This window comes from Mycteria americana, chromosome 28 (genome assembly GCF_035582795.1).
Source record: "Mycteria americana isolate JAX WOST 10 ecotype Jacksonville Zoo and Gardens chromosome 28, USCA_MyAme_1.0, whole genome shotgun sequence".
Classification (NCBI taxonomy): domain Eukaryota; kingdom Metazoa; phylum Chordata; class Aves; order Ciconiiformes; family Ciconiidae; genus Mycteria; species Mycteria americana.
The window spans coordinates 39,322-60,028 of NC_134392.1; the positions used below are offsets into that span (position 1 = coordinate 39,322).

General features: G+C 68.5%; 1 protein-coding gene across 1 annotated transcript in view; it reads right to left on the reverse strand.

Moving 5' to 3' along the window:
- Window positions 1-20,707, reverse strand: part of NOTCH3 (notch receptor 3) — a 65,409-nt gene that overhangs the window by 39,051 nt on the left and 5,651 nt on the right. Inside the window, exons 2-11 of the mRNA XM_075525821.1 lie at window positions 20,157-20,238; window positions 15,339-15,481; window positions 14,273-14,392; window positions 13,369-13,491; window positions 9,822-10,055; window positions 6,080-6,235; window positions 5,521-5,706; window positions 4,014-4,127; window positions 3,675-3,788; window positions 1,539-1,772 (exon numbers count right to left, since the gene is read on the reverse strand). Of these exons, the coding sequence (XP_075381936.1) occupies window positions 1,539-1,772; window positions 3,675-3,788; window positions 4,014-4,127; window positions 5,521-5,706; window positions 6,080-6,235; window positions 9,822-10,055; window positions 13,369-13,491; window positions 14,273-14,392; window positions 15,339-15,481; window positions 20,157-20,238 (1,506 nt within the window). The remainder of the gene's footprint in view (window positions 1-1,538; window positions 1,773-3,674; window positions 3,789-4,013; window positions 4,128-5,520; window positions 5,707-6,079; window positions 6,236-9,821; window positions 10,056-13,368; window positions 13,492-14,272; window positions 14,393-15,338; window positions 15,482-20,156; window positions 20,239-20,707) is intronic.

Below are 20,707 nucleotides of genomic sequence, written 5' to 3' on the forward strand. Positions count from 1 at the left end.
CAGCACCCACCCATGCCCAGATAACACCCAAAATGGTACCCATCACCCACCCCATGCCCGGAGAAGACCCAAAACCACGTCCAGCACCCACCCCATGCCCAGATAACACCCAAAATGGCACCCAGCACCCACCCCATGCCCGGAGAAGACCCAACACCACGTCCATCACCCACCCCATGCCCGGAGAAGACCCAAAAGCATGTCCATCACCCACCCCATGCCCAGATAACACCCAAAATGGCACCCAGTACCCCCCCCGTGCCCGGAGAAGACCCAACACCACGTCCATCACCCACCCCATGCCCGGAGAAGACCCAAAACCATGTCCATCACCCACCCCATGCCCAGATAACACCCAAAATGGCACCCAGCACCCCCCCCGTGCCCGGACAAGACCCAACACCACACCCAGCACCCACCCATGCCCACATAACACCCAAAATGGCACCCAGCACCCACCCCATGCCCGGAGAAGACCCAACACCACGTCCATCACCCACCCCATGCCCAGATAACACCCAAAATGGCACCCAGCACCCACCCCATGCCTGGAGAAGACCCAACACCACGTCCATCACCCACCCCATGCCTGGAGAAGACCCAAAACCACGTCCATCACCCACCCCATGCCCCGAGAAGACCCAAAATGGTACCCACCACCCACCCCATGCCTGGAGAAGACCCAAAACCACGTCCATCACCCACCCCATGCCTGGAGAAGGCCCAACACTACACCCAGCACCCACCCCATGCCTGGAGAAGACCCAACACTACACCCACCACCCACCCATGCCCGGAGAAGACCCAACGCCACGTCCATCACCCACCCCATGCCTGGAGAAGACCCAACGCCACGTCCATCACCCACCCCATGCCTGGAGAAGACCCAACGCCACGTCCATCACCCACCCCATGCCCGGAGAAGACCCAAAACCACGTCCATCACCCACCCATGCCCAGATAACACCCAAAATGGCACCCAGCACCCACCCCATGCCTGGACAAGACCCAACACCACGTCCATCACCCACCCCATGCCTGGAGAAGGCCCAACACTACACCCAGCACCCACCCCATGCCTGGAGAAGACCCAACACCACGTCCATCACCCACCCCATGCCTGGAGAAGACCCAACGCCACGTCCATCACCCACCCCATGCCTGGAGAAGACCCAACACCATGTCCATCACCCACCCATGCCCAGATAACACCCAAAATGGCACCCAGCACCCACCCCATGCCTGGAGAAGACCCAACACCACGTCCATCACCCACCCCATGCCCAGATAACACCCAAAATGGCACCCAGCACCCACCCCATGCCTGGAGAAGACCCAACGCCATGTCCATCACCCCCCCCATGCCTGGAGAAGACCCAACACCACGTCCATCACCCACCCCATGCCCAGATAACACCCAAAATGGCACCCAGCACCCACCCCATGCCTGGACAAGACCCAACACCACGTCCATCACCCACCCCATGCCCGGAGAAGCCCCCTCCCCTCCCCCCCCCCCCCCCCCCCCCGCGCCCTACCGGCGGTGCCGGGGGGGCAGTTGCACTGGTAGGCGTCGATGCGGTCGATGCACTTGCCGCCGTGGCGGCAGGGGCTGCTGTGGCACTCGTCCAGCTGCAGCTCGCAGCGGTAGCCGGTGAAGCCGGGGGCGCAGGCGCAGGCGAAGCTGGCGATGCCGTCCAGGCAGGTGCCGTGGTGGCAGGGGTCCGGCGAGCAGTCGTCCGCGTTGCGTTCGCAGAGGGGGCCCTCGAAGCCTGAAGGGATCGGGGGGGGGGGGGGGGGAGGGGAGGGCACCCATGGGTGCAGGGTGGGCGACGGCGGGGGGCTGCGGATACCCACGGGTGCAGGGTGGGCGATGGCGGGGGGCTGGTAAGAGGATGGGTGCAGGGTGGGCGATGGCAGGAGGTTGAGGACACCCTTGGGTGCAGGGTGGGGAATGGCGGGGGCTGTGGACACCCATGAGTGCAGGGTGGGCAACGCTGGGGGGCTGTGGACACCCATGGGTGCAGGGTGGGCGATGCCAGGAGGTTGAGGACACCCATGGGTGCAGGGTGGGCAATGCCAGGAGGTTGAGGACACCCTTGGGTGCAGGGTGGGCGATGCCAGGAGGTTGAGGACACCCATGGGTGCAGGGTGGGCGATGCCGTGGGGCTGTGGACACCCATGGGTGCAGGGTGGGCAATGCCAGGAGGTCAGGGACACCCATGGGTGCAAGATGGGTGATACCAGGTGATCAGGTACACCCATGGGTGCAGGGTGGGGAGTGGTGGGGGCTGCGGACACCCATGGGTGCAGGGTGGGCGATGCCAGGAGGTCAGGGACACCCATGGGTGCAGGGTGGGCAACGCTGGGGGGCTGTGGACACCCATGGGTGCAGGGTGGGCGATGCCAGGAGGTCGAGGACACCCTTGGGTGCAGGGTGGGCAATGCCAGGAGGTCAGGGACACCCATGGGTGCAGGGTGGGCAATGCTGGGGGGCTGTGGACACCCATGGGTGCAGGGTGGGCGATGCCAGGAGGTTGAGGACACCCTTGGGTGCAGGGTGGGCAATGCCAGGAGGTCAAGGACACCCATGGGTGCAGGGTGGGCAATGCCAGGAGGTCGAGGACACCCATGGGTGCAGGGTGGGCGATGGCGGGGGCTGCGGATACCCACGGGTGCAGGGTGGGTGATGGTGGGGGGCTGGTAAGAGGATGGGTGCAGGGTGGGCGATGCCAGGAGGTTGAGGACACCCATGGGTGCAGGGTGGGGAATGGCGGGGGCTGTGGACACCCATGGGTGCAGGGTGGGCAACGCTGGGGGGCTGTGGACACCCATGGGTGCAGGGTGGGCGATGCCAGGAGGTTGAGGACACCCTTGGGTGCAGGGTGGGCAATGCCAGGAGGTCAAGGACACCCATGGGTGCAGGGTGGGCAATGCCAGGAGGTCAGGGACACCCATGGGTGCAGGGTGGGCAATGCTGGGGGGCTGTGGACACCCATGGGTGCAGGGTGGGCGACGGCGGGGGCTGCGGATACCCACGGGTGCAGGGTGGGCGATGGTGGGGGGCTGGTAAGAGGATGGGTGCAGGGTGGGCGATGCCAGGAGGTTGAGGACACCCATGGGTGCAGGGTGGGCAACGCTGGGGGGCTGTGGACACCCATGGGTGCAGGGTGGGCGACGGCGGGGGGCTGCAGATACCCACGGGTGCAGGGTGGGCGATGGTGGGGGGCTGGTAAGAGGATGGGTGCAGGGTGGGCGATGCCAGGAGGTCAGGAACACCCATGGGTGCAGGGTGGGGAATGGCGGGGGCTGTGGACACCCATGGGTGCAGGGTGGGCAATGCCAGGAGGTTGAGGACACCCTTGGGTGCAGGGTGGGCAATGTCAGGGTTCCATGGCCACCCATGGGTGCAGGGTGGCCAACACCATAGGTGGGGACGCCCATGGGTGCAGGGTGGGCAATGTTGGGGTTCCATGGCCACCCATGGGTGCAGGGTGGCCAACACCATAGGTGGGGACGCCCATGGGTGCATGATGGGCAATGCTGAGTTCCATGGCCACCCATGGGTGCAGGGTGGGCAATGTCGGGGCTGCAGACACCCATGGGTGCAGGGTGGGCAATGTCGGGGTTCCACGGCCACCCATGGGTGCTGGGGGTCCCGGGGGGAGGCTCACCCTCGGCGCAGCGGCACTCGTAGCCGTTGGGGCGGTCGAGGCACTTGGCGCCGTTGCGGCAGGGGGTGCTGGCGCACTCATCCATGTCCGTCTGGCAGGTGGGGCCCGAGAAACCTGGGTGGGGGGGCACCCATGGGTGGCGGGGGAGCACCCATGGGTGGCCCTCCCGTGGGCTCCCCAACTCCCCCCAGAGCTCCCGCCCCCCCCCGAAAAGGCCACCTCATCCCGGAGCACCCGCCCACGCCAAGGAGCCCAGGGGTGGGTGCAGGGGTGGGTGGGCGCCCAGGGGTGGGCACCCAGGGGTGGGCACCCAGGGGTGGGTGCTGGGTGGGTGCTCACCGGGGGGGCAGGAGCAGGAGAAGCCGTTGACCAGGTCGTGGCAGCGGCCGCCGTTGGCGCAGGGGCTGCTCTGGCACTCGTCCACCTCCAGCTCGCACAGGGCCCCGCTGAACCCTGCACCCGCCGGCACCGTCACCCCCACCCCGGCACCCGCCCACGCCCTCGCCCCCACCCCGACGCCACCTTGCCCGCCCCGCGCCCGCCACGGGGGCACCCACTGGTTGTGCAAGCGTCGGTGAAGTCTGCTTGGACCCACCGGCGCCCACGGCAGGACCCGGACCCGTAGCCATGTCCCTCACCAGGTCCCACACCCCCCCCGAGAACCCGTCCCAGGTCCCACACCCATGCCAGGACCCATATGTGATCCAGCCCAGGACCCACACCAGGTCCCACCCCAGGTCCCACACCCACCCCAGGACCATCCCCGGTCCCACACTACGTCCCATATCCCCACCAGGTCCCTCACCAGGTCCCACACCCACCCCAGAACCCATCCCACGTCCATCCCAGGTCCCTCACCAGGTCCCACACCCCCCCGAGAACCCGTCCCAGGTCCCACACTCATGCCAGGACCCATATGTGATCCAGCCCAGGACCCACACCAGGTCCCACCCCAGGCCCCACACCAGGTCCCGTATCCCCACCAGGACCCTCACCAGCTCCCACACCAGAACCTGTATGAGGTCCCACACCCATCCCAGGTCCCACACCCACCCCAGGACCATCCCCGGTCCCACACTACATCCCATATCCCCACCAGCACCCTCACCAGGTCCCACACCCACCCCAGAACCCATCCCACGTCCATCCCAGGTCCCTCACCAGGTCCCACACCCCCCCGAGAACCCATCCCACGTCCCACACCCACCCCAGGAACCATCCCTGGTCCTTCCCCAGGTCCCATCAGGTCCCACACCCACCCCAGAACCCACCCCACGTCCATCCCAGGTCCCTCACCAGGTCCCACACCCCCCCGAGAACCCGTCCCAGGTCCCACACCCATGCCAGGACCCATATGTGATCCAGCCCAGGACCCACCCCAGGTCCCACCCCAGGTCCCACCCCAGGTCCTGTATCCCCACCAGGACCCTCACCAGCTCCCATACCAGAACCTGTATGAGGTCCCACACCCATCCCAGGTGCCACACCCACACCAGGACCATCCCCGGTCCCACATCCCCACCAGGTCCCTCACCAGGTCCCACACCCACCCCAGAACCCACCCCACGTCCATCCCAGGCCCCTCACCAGGTCCCACACCCACCCCAGAACCCATCCCACGTCCATCCCAGGTCCCTCACCAGGTCCCAACCCCCCCCGAGAACCCATCCCAGGTCTCACACCCACCCCAGGAACCATCCCTGGTCCTTCCCCAGGTCCCATCAGGTCCCACACTCACCCCAGAACCCATCCCAGGTCCCACACCCCCGCCCCAGAACCCATCCCACGTCCCACCCCGTGTCTCCCCGCCCCCCCCCCAGCCCCACCCATGGGTGGTGGTCCCCACCGGCCATGCAGATGCAGGTGAAGCGCCCGATGCGGTCCAGGCAGGTGGCCTGGTTGCGGCAGGGCCCCGACAGACACTCGTTGACGTCGCTCTCGCAGCGCGGCCCCGCGTAGCCCCGCCCGCAGCGGCACTCGAAGGAGCCCTGGGTGTTCACGCAGCGCCCAAAGTGCTCGCAGGGGTTGGCGCCTGGGTGGGGGGAGAGGGGTGAGCACCCATGGGTGGCCCCCACCCATGGGTGGTCCCCCTCTCGGGTCCATCGCCGTGGTTATCGCTCACGGGGGTGCGCTCTTGCCCGGGCTCTCTGCCCCCATACGCGTGCCCCCAACGTCATAAATGGCGCCGCTCCCGCCCATGGGTGCACACCCCCCACCCATAGGTGCTCCCCACCCATGGGTGCTCCCCACCCATGGTGCTCGCTCATGGGAGGTGTCGCCCTGCCTGTGCTCTCTGCCCACGGATGACCCCACCACCATGAACGGATGTCCCCACCCGCCACCCATGGGTGCCCACCACCGATGGGTGCCCCCCCCCCACCCATGGGTGCCCCCCCCCCACCCACCGATGGAGCACTCGTCGACGTCCTGGTCGCAGGCGCCGCCGGTGAAGCCGGGGGGGCAGGTGCAGATGGCGCGGCCGTTGACGGGGTTGGTGTCGCAGATGGCGTCCTTGTGGCAGGGGTTGCTGACGCAGGCGTCGTCCAGGTGGCACAGCAGGCCTGGCACCCACCGGGGCGTCAGGGCACCCATGGGCACGGGAACCCCCCCCCCCCCCGTGGGTGCTCGCCCCACGCTGGGGCCACCCAACCTCGGCCAAAGCCACCCCCGGGGGGTCCCACCCCATTACAGGGGTGTCCAACCCCATGCCAGGGTGCCCAAGGGGTGATGGCCACCCCACCATGGTGCCACCCAACACATGCCAAGGCTACCCAAGGGTGCCCACCCAATGCCGGGGGTGTCCACCCCATCCTGGGGCCACCCAACCTCGGCCAAAGCCACCCCAGGGTGCCCACCCCAAACCAGGGTGCCCAAGGGGTGATGGCCACCCCACCATGGTGCCACCCAACCCATGCCAAGGCTACCCAAGGGTGCCCACCCAACGCTGGGGGTGCCCACCCCACCCTGGGGCCACCCAACCTCTGCCAAAGCTACCCCAGGGTGCCCACCCCATGCCAGGGTGCCCAAGGGGTGATGGCCACCCCATGATGGTGCCACCCAACCCATGCCAAGGTTACCCAAGGGTGCCCACCCAACGCTGGGGGTGCCCACCCCACCCTGGGGCCACCCAACCTCGGCCAAAGCCACCCCGGGGGGGTCCCACCCCATTACAGGGGTGCCCAACCCCATGCCAGGGTGCCCAAGGGGTGATGGCCACCCCACCACGGTGCCACCCAACCCATGCCAAGGCTACCCAAGGGTGCCCACCCAATGCCGGGGGTGCCCACCCCACCCTGGGGCCACCCAACCTCTGCCAAAGCCACCCCAGGGTGCCCAAGCCCATGCCAGGGTGCCCAAGGGGTGATGGCCACCCCACCATGGTGCCACCCAACCCATGCCAAGGCTACCCAAGGGTGCCCACCCAATGCCGGGGGTGCCCACCCCATCCTGGGGCCACCCAACCTCGGCCAAAGCCACCCCCGGGGGGTCCCACCCCATTACAGGGGTGCCCAACCCATGCCAGGGTGCCCAAGGGGTGATGGCCACCCCACGATGGTGCCACCCAACCCATGCCAAGGCCACCCAAGGGTGCCCACCCAATGCCGGGGGTGCCCACCCCATCCTGGGGCCACCCAACCTCTGCCAAAGCTACCCCAGGGTGCCCACCCCATGCCAGGGTGCCCAAGGGGTGATGGCCACCCCACCATGGTGCCACCCAACCCATGTCAAGGTTACCCAAGGGTGCCCACCCAACACTGGGGGTGCCCACCCCACCCTGGGGCCACCCAACCTCAGTCAAAGCCACCCCCGGGGGGGTCCCACCCCATTACAGGGGTGCCCACCCCATGCCAGGCTGCCCGAGGGGTGATGGCCACCCCACCATGGTGCCACCCAACCCATGCCAAGGCTACCCAAGGGTGCCCACCCAATGCCGGGGGTGCCCACCCCACCCTGGGGCCACCCAACCTTGGCCAAAGCCACCCCAGGGTGCCCAACCCCATGCCAGGGTGCCCAAGGGGTGATGGCCACCCCACCATGGTGCCACCCAACCCATGTCAAGGTTACCCAAGGGTGCCCACCCAATGCCGGGGGTGCCCACCCCATCCTGGGGCCACCCAACCTCGGCCAAAGCCACCCCGGGGGGGTCCCACCCCATTACAGGGGTGCCCAACCCCATGCCAGGGTGCCCAAGGGGTGATGGCCACCCCACCACGGTGCCACCCAACACATGCCAAGGCTACCCAAGGGTGCCCACCCAATGCCGGGGGTGTCCACCCCATCCTGGGGCCACCCAACCTCGGCCAAAGCCACCCCAGGGTGCCCAAGCCCATGCCAGGGTGCCCAAGGGGTGATGGCCACCCCACCATGGTGCCACCCAACACATGCCAAGGTTACCCAAGGGTGCCCACCCAACGCTGGGGGTGCCCACCCCACGCTGGGGCCACCCAACCTCGGCCAAAGCCACCCCCGGGGGGTCCCACCCCATTACAGGGGTGTCCAACCCCATGCCAGGGTGCCCGAGGGGTGATGGCCACCCCACCATGGTGCCACCCAACCCATGCCAAGGCTACCCAAGGGTGCCCACCCAATGCCGGGGGTGTCCACCCCATCCTGGGGCCACCCAACCTCGGCCAAAGCCACCCCAGGGTGCCCAAGCCCATGCCAGGGTGCCCAAGGGGTGATGGCCACCCCACCATGGTGCCACCCAACACATGCCAAGGCTACCCAAGGGTGCCCACCCAATGCTGGGGGTGCCCACCCCATCCTGGGGCCACCCAACCTCGGCCAAAGCTACCCCAGGGTGCCCACCCCATGCCAGGGTGCCCAAGGGGTGATGGCCACCCCACCATGGTGCCACCCAACCCATGCCAAGGCTACCCAAGGGTGCCCACCCAACGCTGGGGGTGCCCACCCCATCCTGGGGCCACCCAACCTCGGCCAAAGCCACCCCCGGGGCATCCCACCCCATTACAGGGGTGTCCAACCCCATGCCAGGGTGCCCGAGGGGTGATGGCCACCCCACCATGGTGCCACCCAACCCATGCCAAGGTTACCCAAGGGTGCCCACCCAACGCTGGGGGTGCCCACCCCATCCTGGGGCCACCCAACCTCGGCCAAAGCCACCCCCGGGGCATCCCACCCCATTACAGGGGTGTCCAACCCCATGCCAGGGTGCCCGAGGGGTGATGGCCACCCCACCATGGTGCCACCCAACCCATGTCAAGGTTACCCAAGGGTGCCCACCCAATGCCGGGGGTGCCCACCCCATCCTGGGGCCACCCAACCTCGGCCAAAGCCACCCCAGGGTGCCCACCCCATGCCAGGGTGCCCAAGGGGTGATGGCCACCCCATGATGGTGCCACCCAACCCATGTCAAGGTTACCCAAGGGTGCCCACCCAACGCTGGGGGTGCCCACCCCATCCTGGGGCCACCCAACCTCGGCCAAAGCTACCCCAGGGTGCCCACCCCATGCCAGGGTGCCCAAGGGGTGATGGCCACCCCACCATGGTGCCACCCAACCCATGCCCAGGCTACCCAAGGGTGCCCACCCAACGCTGGGGGTGCCCACCCCATCCTGGGGCCACCCAAGGGTGGGTGCCCGTCCTATGCCAGGGTGCCCAAAGGTCAGTGCCCACCCCATGCCAGGGTGCACACGGGGGCTCCTACCCCACCCCAAGGTGCCCTTGGGGATGTCCACCCCACACCAGGGTGCACTTATGGGTGCCCACCCCCACGCCAGGGTGCTCCGGGGGATGCCCACCACATACTAGGGTGCTCTCGGAGGTCCCCACCCCTCACCAGGGTGCATTATGGGTGCCCACCTCATACCAGGAGTACCTTTGAGGATGTCCACCCCACCCCAGGGTGCTCCTACCCCATGGCAGGGTGCTCCCAACGGTCTCCACCCCATGCCAGGGTGCACTTGTGGGTGCTCCCACCCCACTCCAAGGTGCCCTTGGGGTTGCCCACCCCACCCCAGGGTGCCCTCAGAGTTCCCCACCCCAGGCTGCCCTTGGAGGCGCCCACCTTATACCAGAAGTACCCTCAAAGGCGCCCACCCCGTGCCGCGGTGCACACAGGGAGCTCCCACCCCACCCCAGGGTGCCCTCAGAGGTCCCCACCCTAGGGTGCCCATCCCTCCTCACCCGTCTTGCCCATGGGACAGGCGCAGTAGAAGGAGGCCACGCGGTCGTGGCAGGTGGCCCCGTTGAAGCAGACGGCGATGGCGCAGTCGTCGATGTTCTCGCTGCAGCTCTCGCCCGTCCAACCGTTGACGCAGACGCAGGTGTGGCCACCTTGGGTGTTGAAGCAGGTGCCCCCGTTGTGGCAAGCGTTGGGTTGGAGTTGGCACTCGTCCACGTCCTCGGTGCAGAACTGGCCTGAGGGGGGGGGGAGGGGGACATGGGGGGGGAGGGGGACACACGGAGGGGGGTGGGGTCAAGCAGGTCTTGGCGGACAACCTGAGGAACCTTCTTGGAGATCATCTGAGAACATCTCCAGGATCACCTCGGCCTGCATTCTGCTGATCATCTCGGAGACCTCCTTGATGGCCACCTCAGGGACCACCTTGGGCACCACCCCGCCGACCACCTCAGGGACCTCCTTGGTGACCACTGCTGGGATCACCTCAGGGACCATCTCAGGGACCACCTTGGGCACCACCCTGCCGACCACCTCAGGGACCATCTCAGGGACCACCTTGGTCACCACCCTGCCGACCACCTCAGGGACCATCTCAGGGACCACCTCAGGGACCATCTCAGGGACCACCTTGGTCACCACCCCGCTGACCACCTCAGGGACCATCTCAGGGAACACCTTGGTCACCACCCCGCCGACCACCTCAGGGACCTCCTTGGTGACCACTGCTGGGATCACCTCAGGGACCATCTCAGGGACCACCTTGGTCACCACCCTGCCGACCACCTCAGGGACCATCTCAGGGACCACCTTGGTCACCACCCTGCCGACCACCTCAGGGACCATCTCAGGGACCACCTCAGGGACCATCTCAGGGAACACCTTGGTCACCACCCTGCCGACCACCTCAGGGACCATCTCAGGGACCACTTTGGTCACCACCCTGCTGACCACCTCAGGGACCTCCTTGGTGACCACTGCTGGGATCACCTCAGGGACCATCTCAGGGACCACCTTGGTCACCACCCCGCCGACCACCTCAGGGACCTCCTTGGTGACAACCTCGGGGAACGTCTCAGGGACCAACCTGATCTGCTCCCCACTGGCTACCTTGGGGACTATCTCTGGTCACCATCTCAGTGACCACCTTGGGGACCTCCATGGCGATCAGCTCCAGGACCATCTCAGGGACCACCTTGGTCCACACCCTGCTGACCACCTTGGGGGACCTCCTTGGTGACCACTGCTGGGATCACCTCAGGGACTGTCCTGGTCCCCATCTCAGTGACAACCTTGGGGACCACCATGGAGGCAACTTCAGAGACAGCCTTGGTGGTCACTTCGGTGCTCACCTCGATGACTACCCCGCCGCCCATCCTGGAGACCAACTCAGCCCCCACCTCAGTGACCACCCTGGTGACCACTGCAACGACCACCTGGTTGCCCACCCTGGTCCCCCACCTCAATGACCACCCTGGTGCCCACCCTGTTGACCACCTTGGTCCTCACCTCCTCCCCACCTCAGTGACCACCCTGGTGACCACCTCGGTGCCCACCCTGTTCACAACCCTGGTCCTCACCTCAGTGACCACCTCAATGACCACCCTGGTAGCCACCTTGGTGTCCACCTCGGTGCCCACGTCAATGACCACCCTGGTGCCCACCTCAATGACCACCCTGGTGCCCACTTCAGTGACTACCCTGGTGTCCACCTTGGTGCCACCCTGGTCCCCACCTCAGGGCCCCCCTCAATGGCCACCCTGGTGCCCACCTCGATGACCACCTTGGTGACCACCTTGGTCCTTGCCCAAGTGCCCACCTCGATGCCCACCACAGTGATCACCCTGGGGACCACATCAGTCCCAACCTTCATGACCACCCTGGTGCCCACCTTGTTGACCACCTTGGTCCCCACCTCAGTCCCACTTTCATGACCATCCTGGTGTTCACCTCAGTGACCACCTTGGTCCATGCCCAAGTGCCCACCTCGATGACCACCTTGGTGGCCACCTAGGTGCCCACGTTGGTGACCATGTCAGTGCCCACCTTGACGCCCACCTCCATGACCACCCTGGTGACCACCTCAGTCCCACCTTGATGACCATCCTGGTGCCTCCCTCAATGACTACCTTGATGCCCACCTTGATGCCCACCTTGGTGCCTACCTTGTTCCATGCCCATGTGCCCACCTTGATGCCCACCTCCATGACCACCCTGGTGGCTACCTCAGTCCCACTTTCATGACCATTCTGGTGTCCACCTCAATGACCACCTTGGTGACCATGTCAGTGCCCACCTTGATGCCCACCTCCATGACTATCCTGGTGGCCACCTCAGTCCCACCTTGATGACCATCCTGGTGCCCCCCTCCATGACCACCTTGATGACCACCTTGGTCCATGCCCAGATGCCCACCCTGGTGACCACCTCAGTCCCACCTTGCTGACCATCCTGGTGCCCCCCTCCATGACCACCTTGGTGCCCACCTTGGCCCATGCCCAAGCACCCAACTCGATGCCCACCTCCCTGACCACCTTGATGCCCACCTTGGCCCATGCCCAGATGCCCACCCTGGTGACCACCTCAGTCCCACCTTGCTGACCACCCTGGTGCCCCCCTCCATGACCACCTTGATGACCACCTTGATGCCCACCTCCACGCCCACCTCCACGCCCGCCTTGACGCCCACCTCCACGCCCACCTCCATGCCCGCCTTGACGCCCACCTCCACGCCCACCTCCACGCCCGCCTCCACGCCCGCCTCCACGCCCACCTCCATGCCCACCTCCACGCCCACCTCCACGCCCACCTCCATGCCCGCCTTGACGCCCACCTCCACGCCCACCTCACCTCCATGCCCACCTCCACGCCCACCTCCACACCCACCTCCATGCCCGCCTTGATGCCCACCTCCATGCCCACCTTGACGCCCACCTCCATGCCCACCTTGAGGCCCACCTCCACACCCAACTCCATGCCCACCTTGACGCCCACCTCCACGCCCACCTCACCTCCATGCCCACCTCCATGCCCACCTCCACGCCCACCTCCACGCCCACCTCCATGCCCACCTCCACGCCCGCCTTGACGCCCACCTCCACGCCCACCTCACCTCCATGCCCACCTTGATGCCCACCTCCATGCCCGCCTTGATGCCCACCTCCATGCCCACCTCCACGCCCACCTCCATGCCCACCTTGATGCCCACCTCCACACCCACCTCCATGCCCGCCTTGATGCTCACCTCCATGCCCACCTCCACGCCCACCTCCACGCCCACCTCCACGCCCACCTCACCTCCATGCCCACCTCCATGCCCACCTCCACACCCACCTCCACGCCCACCTCACCTCCATGCCCACCTCGACGCCCACCTCCACACCCACCTTGACGCCCACCTCCACGCCCACCTCACCTCCACGCCCGCCCTGGTGCCCGCCTCCGTCCCCACCTTCTTGACCTCCCCACCTGCTGACCAAGGACCGCCCTGGGGTGCCCACCCTGGGGTGCCCACCCTGGGGTGCCCACCCCGGTGTCCCCGCCGTCCCCTACCCGTCCACTCGGGTGGGCACTGGCAGTTGTAGGTGTTGACCCCGTCCACGCAGGTGCCCCCGTGGAGACACCTGTGCCCGGGGCAGTCGTCCACGTTGGTCTCGCAGGTGGGACCCTCAAAGCCTGGGGGACACCCCCCGGGGTCAGGGTGGGGCCCGGGACCCCCACCCGTGCCGGGGACCCCCCCCACCCAGTCCACTGGCACCCAAACCCATCACCGGGAAGCCCCAGAGATGCCAAGGGTGATGGGTGCCAAGGACCCCCACCCATGGCAGGGACCCCCACCCATGCCAGGGACCCCCCCCAAGACCCCCACCCATGCCAGGGACCCCCACCCACTCTCAGGGATGCCCCCCCCTCCCCCCCAGTACCAGGACCCCCCCCGAGACCCCCCCCCCCACTTCCAAGGACCCCCAGGGACCCCCCCACCCATTTTTAGGGATTCGTGGGGACCCCCACCCACTTTTAGGGATTCCTGGAGACCCCCACCCACTTCCAGGGACACCCCCCCCCCATTTTTAGGGATTCCCGGGGACCCCCCCCCACTTCCAAGGACCCCCCCACCCATTTTTAGGGATTACTGGGGACCCCCACCCACTTTTAGGGATTCCCGGGGACCCTCACCCACTTCCAGGGACCCCCCCCCCCAATTTTTAGGGATTCCCGGGGACCCCCCACCCACTTCCAAGGACCCCCCCACCCATTTTTAGGGATTCCTGGGGACCCCCCACCCACTTCCAAGGACTCCCCCACCCATTTTTAGGGATTCCTGGGGACCCCCACCCACTTCCAGGGACCCCCAGGGACCCCCACCCACTTCCAGGACCACCCCCCCCCCCGAGTGCACCCCGGCACCCAGCCCCCCCCCCCCCCCCCAGCAGCACCCATGGGTGCCAGCACCCACCGGGCAGGCAGGCGCAGTCGAAGGTCCCCTCCCCCGGCTGGCGGCAGGTGCCCCCGTTCAGGCAGGGGGAGGGGGCGCAGGGGGGGGAGGGGGGCGTCTCCAGGGGGGTGCAGTCGGGTGCTGGGGGGGGGGGGGTGTTGGGCACCCATGGGTGAGATGGGCACCCATGGGTGCCTGCCGGCACCCTGCCCGCCCCATGGGACCCCCCCACCCATGGGACCCCCCCCCCCCTACCCGATGAGGACCCCACCCCCCATCCCTGTACACCCCATTGGGACCCCCCCCACCCATGGGACCCCCCCACCCAATGGGGACCCCCCCCACCCCATAAGGACCCCCCCCCACCCAGCCCATGGGACCCCCCCACCCATGGCCCATCCCTCCCCATAGCCCCCCCCCCCCCCCCAGGACCCCCCCCCATGATCCATCCCCTCCCATTGCCCCCCCCCCCGGGCGCCCCCACCCATGGGACCCCCCACCCATGGGACGCCCCACCCATGATCCATCCCCTCCCATTGCTCCCCCCCCAGGGCCCCCCCACCCATGGGACCCCCCCACAGGACCCCCCCCACCCATGGCCCATCCTCCTCCATTGCCCCCCCCCCCATGGGTCCCCCCCCCCATGGGACCACCCCCACCCATGGGACCCCACCCATGGTACCCCCCACCCATGATCCATCCCCTTCCATTGCCCCCCCCCCCCAGGGACCCCCACCCATGGGACCCCCCCACCCATGGGACCCCCCACCCATGGGACCCCCCACCCATGATCCATCCCCTTCCATTGCCCCCCCCCCCCAGGGACCCCCACCCATGGGACCCCCCCACCCATGGGACCCCCCACCCATGGGACCCCCCACCCATGCTCTGCCTCCCCCCATTGTCCCCCCCCACCCATGGGACCCCCCCACCCATAGGAACCCCCCACCCATAGGACCCCCCCCCCCCCCACGATCCATCCCCTCCCATTGCTCCCCCACCCATGGGACCCCCCACCCGTGGCCCATCCCTCCCCATAGCCCCCCCCCCACCCATGGGCCCCCCCCCCCATGGGCCCCCCACTCACGGCGGGTGCCCGGGGGGCAGAGGCAGCGGGGGCGCAGGGTGCCCTGGCGCTGGGTGCTCTGGCAGAGCCCCCCGGGGGGGCAGGGCGAGGGGGTGCAGGGGTCCCGCAGCTGGCACCGCTCCCCCAGCACCCCCGGCTGGCACCTGCCGGGCAGCACCCATGGGACCCTCAGCACCCATGGGAGACCCACGGCACCCATGGGACCCCCCAGCACCCATGGGACCCCCCAGCACCCATGGGAGATACACGGCACCCATGGGACCCTCAGCACCCCAGGGAGACCCACGGCACCCATGGGACCCCCCAGCACCCATGGGAGATACACAGCACCCAAGGGAATCCCATGGTACCCATGGGACCCCCCAGCACCCATGGGACCCTCAGCACCCCAGGGAGACCCACGGCACCCATGGGACCCCCCAGCACCCATGGGAGACCCACGGCACCCATGGGACCCCCCAGCACCCATGGGACCCCCCAGCACCCACGGGAGACCCACGGCACCCATGGGACCCCCCAGCACCCATGGGAGATACACGGCGCCCAAGGGAGACCCACAGCACCCATGGGACCCCCCAGCACCCAAGGGAGACCCACGGGACCCATGGGACCCTCAGCACCCCAGGGAGACCCACGGCACCCATGGGACCCTCAGCACCCATGGGAGATACACGGCACACCAGGGAGACCCATGGCACCCATGGGACCCCCCGCACCCATGGGAGATACACGGCACCCATGGGACCCCCCAGCACCCATGGGAGATACACGGCACACCAGGGAGACCCATGGCACCCATGGGACCCCCCAGCACCCATGGGAGATACACGGCACCCAAGGGAGACCCATGGCACCCATGGGACCCTCAGCACCCATGGGAGATACACGGCACACCAGGGAGACCCATGGCACCCATGGGACCCTCAGCACCCAAGGGAGATACACGGCACCCATGGGACCCCCCAGCACCCATGGGAGACACACAGCGCCCAAGGGAGTCCCACAGCACCCATGGGACCCCCCAGCACCCATGGGAGACACACAGCGCCCAAGGGAGACCCACAGCACCCATGGGACCCTCAGCACCCAAGGGAGACCCACGGCACCCATGGGACCCCCCAGCACCCAAGGGAGACACACAGCGCCCAAGGGAGACCCATGGCACCCATGGGACCCCCAGCACCCATGGGAGACACACGGCACCCCAGGGAGACCCACGGCACCCATGGGACCCCCCAGCACCCATGGGAGATACACGGCACCCAAGGGAGACCCATGGCACCCATGGGACCCCCCAGCACCCATGGGAGACCCACGGCACCCATGGGACCCTCAGCACCCATGGGAGACACACAGCGCCCAAGGGAGTCCCACGGCACCCATGGGACCCCCCGCACCCATGGGAGATACACGGCACCCATGGGACCCCCCAGCACCCAAGGGAGATACACGGCACCCCAGGGAGACCCATGGCACCCATGGGACCCCCCAGCACCCATGGGAGACCCACGGCACCCATGGGACCCTCAGCACCCCAGGGAGACCCACGGCACCCATGGGACCCCCCAGCACCCATGGGAGATACACAGCACCCAAGGGAGACCCACGGCACCCATGGGACCCCCCAGCACCCAAAGGAGACCCACGGCACCCCAGGGAGACCCATGGCACCCATGGGACCCCCCAGCACCCATGGGAGATACACGGCACCCAAGGGAGACCCATGGCACCCATGGGACCCCCCAGCACCCAAGGGAGATACACGGCACCCCAGGGAGACCCATGGCACCCATGGGACCCCCCAGCACCCATGGGAGACCCACGGCACCCATGGGACCCTCAGCACCCCAGGGAGACCCACGGCACCCATGGGACCCCCCAGCACCCATGGGAGATACACAGCACCCAAGGGAGACCCACGGCACCCATGGGACCCCCCAGCACCCAAAGGAGACCCACGGCACCCCAGGGAGACCCATGGCACCCATGGGAGACCCACGGCACCCATGGGACCCCCCAGCACCCAAGGGAGACACACGGCACCCCAGGGAGACCCACGGCACCCATGGGACCCCCAGCACCCATGGGAGACACACGGCACCCCAGGGAGACCCATGGCACCCATGGGACCCCTCAGCACCCATGGGACCCCTCAGCACCCATAGGAGACCCATGGGACCCTCCAGCACCCATGGGAGACACACGGCGCCCATGGGGCACCTGCATCCCCATGAGACCCCCCTGCAGCACCCATGGGAGACCTGCAGCACCCATGGGACCCCCCCACAGCACCCATGGGACCTCTAGGACCCTCACGGCACCCATGGGACTCTCGTGCCACCCCTGGGACCCCCCACATCACCCCCGAGACCCCTGTGCCACCCATGGGACCCCCCGACACCCATGGGACCCCCCGACACCCATGGGACCCCTGTGCCACCCATGGGACCCTGAGCTGCCCCCAGGACCCCCCCGACACCCATGGGACCCCTGTGTCACCCATGGGACCCTCCCGACACCCATGGGACCCCCTGACACCCATGGGACCCCTGTGCCACCCATGGGACCCCCCCCGACACCCATGGGACCCCTGTGCCACCCATGGGACCCCCCTGACACCCATGGGACCCCTGTGCCACCCATGGGACCCTCCCGACACCCATGGGACCCCTGTGCCACCCATGGGACCCCCTGACACCCATGGGACCCCCCGACACCCATGGGACCCTGAGCTGCCCCCAGGACCCCCCTGACACCCATGGGACCCCCTGACACCCATGGGACCTTCCCGACACCCATGGGACCCCTGTGCCACCCATGGGACCCCCCGACACCCATGGGACCCCCTGACACCCATGGGACCCCCGTGCCACCCATGGGACCCCCCTGACACCCACGGGACCTTCCCGCCACCCATGGGACCCCCCACCCAGCTGCCCCCCAAGTGTGGGGTGGTCCCATGGGTGCTCCTCGCCGCTGCCCCCCCCCCCCCCCAGTCCCCGTGGGGTCGCACCCCTCCCCCCCCCCCCCCCCCCAGCCTCAAAGGGACACGGGGTGGGGGGAGGGGCAGGGTGCCAGGGCTGCACCCTGCCCCTCCCCCCCCCGGGGGAACCCAGGGGTGGGGGTGGGGGTGGGGGGGGCACCCTGGGAACGGGGCCCCGGGCAGGCTCCCACGGCCCCCCCCTCCCCCCCCCGGCCTGCCCGGGCAGGCAGCACCCTGCCCGCACCCACCGCCGGCGGGGGAGGGGGGGCACCCCGGGGTGCCCCCACCCATCTGGTGGTGCTGGGCTGCGGGGGGGGGTGGGGTGGTTATGGGGTGCCCGGGGGGGGAGGGGTGGGTGCTCTGGGGGGTGCTGGGGGGTGCCGGGGGGGGGGTATGGGGTGCTGTGGGGTGCAAGAGGGTGCTATGGGGCGCCCTGGGGGGGGTATGGGTGCCATGGGGGGGTGCTATGGGGTGCTGGGGGGGGGGGGTGGGTGCCGTGGGGGGGTTATGGGGTGCTGGGGGGCGCAAAGGGTGCTATGGGGAGCCCTGGGGGGGGGTATGGGTGCCATGGGGGGGTGCTATGGGGTGCTGGGGGGTGTTCTATGGGGCGCAAGAGGGTGCTATGGGGTGCTGGGGGGAGTCTATGGGGCACAAGGGAGGTGCTATGGGTGCCATGGGGGGGTGCTGTGGGGTGCTGTGGGGGGTTGTGGGTGCCGGGGGGGGGTTATGGGGTGCTGTGGGGCACAAGAGGGTGCTATGGGGTGCTGCGGGGTTGTGGGTGCTGTGGGGGGGTATGGGTGCTGTGGGGTGGTTATGGGGTGCTGGGGGGGGTTGTGGGTGCCGGGGGGGGGTTATGGGGTGCTATGGGGCGCCCTGGGGGGGTATGGGTGCCATGGGGGGGTGCTATGGGGTGCTGGGGGGGGTTGTGGGTGCCGGGGGGGGGTATGGGTGCTGTGGGGGGGTTATGGGGTGCTGTGGGGCACAAAGGGTGCTATAGGGTGCCCTGGGGGAGGGTATGGGTGCCATGGGGGGTGCTATGGGGTGCTGGGGGGTGTTCTGTGGGGCGCAAGAGGGTGCTATGGGGTGCCCTGGGGGGGGTTATGGGTGCTCTGGGGGGTGCTCTGGGGTGCTGAGGGGGGTATGGGTGCCATGGGATGGCTTGTGGGGTGCTGGGGGGGTTCTATGGGGCACAAGAGGGTGCTATGGGGTGCTGGGGGGGGTGTGGGTGCTGTGGGGGGGTATGGGTGCTGTGGGGTGGTTATGGGCTGCTGTGGGGCACAAGAGGGTGCTATGGGGTGCTGCGGGGTTGTGGGTGGCGGGGGGGGTATGGGTGCCATGGGGGGGTGCTATGGGGTGCTGGGGGGTGTTCTATGGGGTGCAAGAGGGTGCTATGGGGTGCTGGGGGGGGTCTATGGGGCACAAGAGGGGTGCTATGGGTGCCATGGGGGGGTGCTGTGGGGTGCCCTGCAGGGGGGGTTGTGGGGCAGGGGGTGGCTATGGGGTGCCCTGGGGGGGGGGGTATGGGTGCCATGGGGTGCTGGGGGGCAGGGTTATGCGTGCCCCGGGGGGGCTATGGGGTGCGGGGGGGTGCTATGGGGCACAGGGGGGCTATGGGGTGCCCTGGGGGGTTATGGGGCACTCGCATCTATGGGGCGCTGAGGGGGGGGGGGAGGGGCTATGGGGTGCCCTGCGGGGGGAGGGGTGGGCGGAGGCACCTCGAGGCTGGGGTCACCGCCCTGGGGGGGGGGGGGGGGCTCCTCTGGAGGGGGGGGGGCACCCATGGGTGGGGGGGGCACCCATGGGTGGGGGGGCACCCATGGGTGGGGGGCACTCACAGGCAGGTGGTCCGGCCTTGGGGGTCCAGCACGCAGAGCCCCCCGTTCTCGCAGGGCGGAGTCCCCTCGGGGCACGGCAGCACTGGGGGGGCGGGAGGGGGTCAGCCCCACGGCCCCCCGCCCCACAGATCCCCCCGCCGCCCCACGGATCCCCCCGCCGCCCCACGGATCCCTCCTGCCCCACACACCGCCCCCTAGATTCCTCCCCTGCCCCACAGATCCCTCATTGTCTTACGCACTGCCCCATAGATCCTCCCTGCCCCACAGATCCACTGCTGCCCCCTAGACCCCACTGCCCCACACACTGCCCCATAGATGCCGCTGCCCCACACGCGGCCCTCAGTCCCGCACACTGCCCCCCGCCCTGCCCCACTGCCCCATTCCTGCCCCACAACCAGCTGCCCTCAGCCCCATAGCCCTGCCCCCTAAGTGGCTGCAGCCCCCCCATCCCTGACCCCCAACTCCCATTCTGCCCCCTACATCCCCACCCCACAGCCCCATTACTGCCCCACACATCCCAGCCCCCCAACTACCTGCCCCCCAACCAGCTC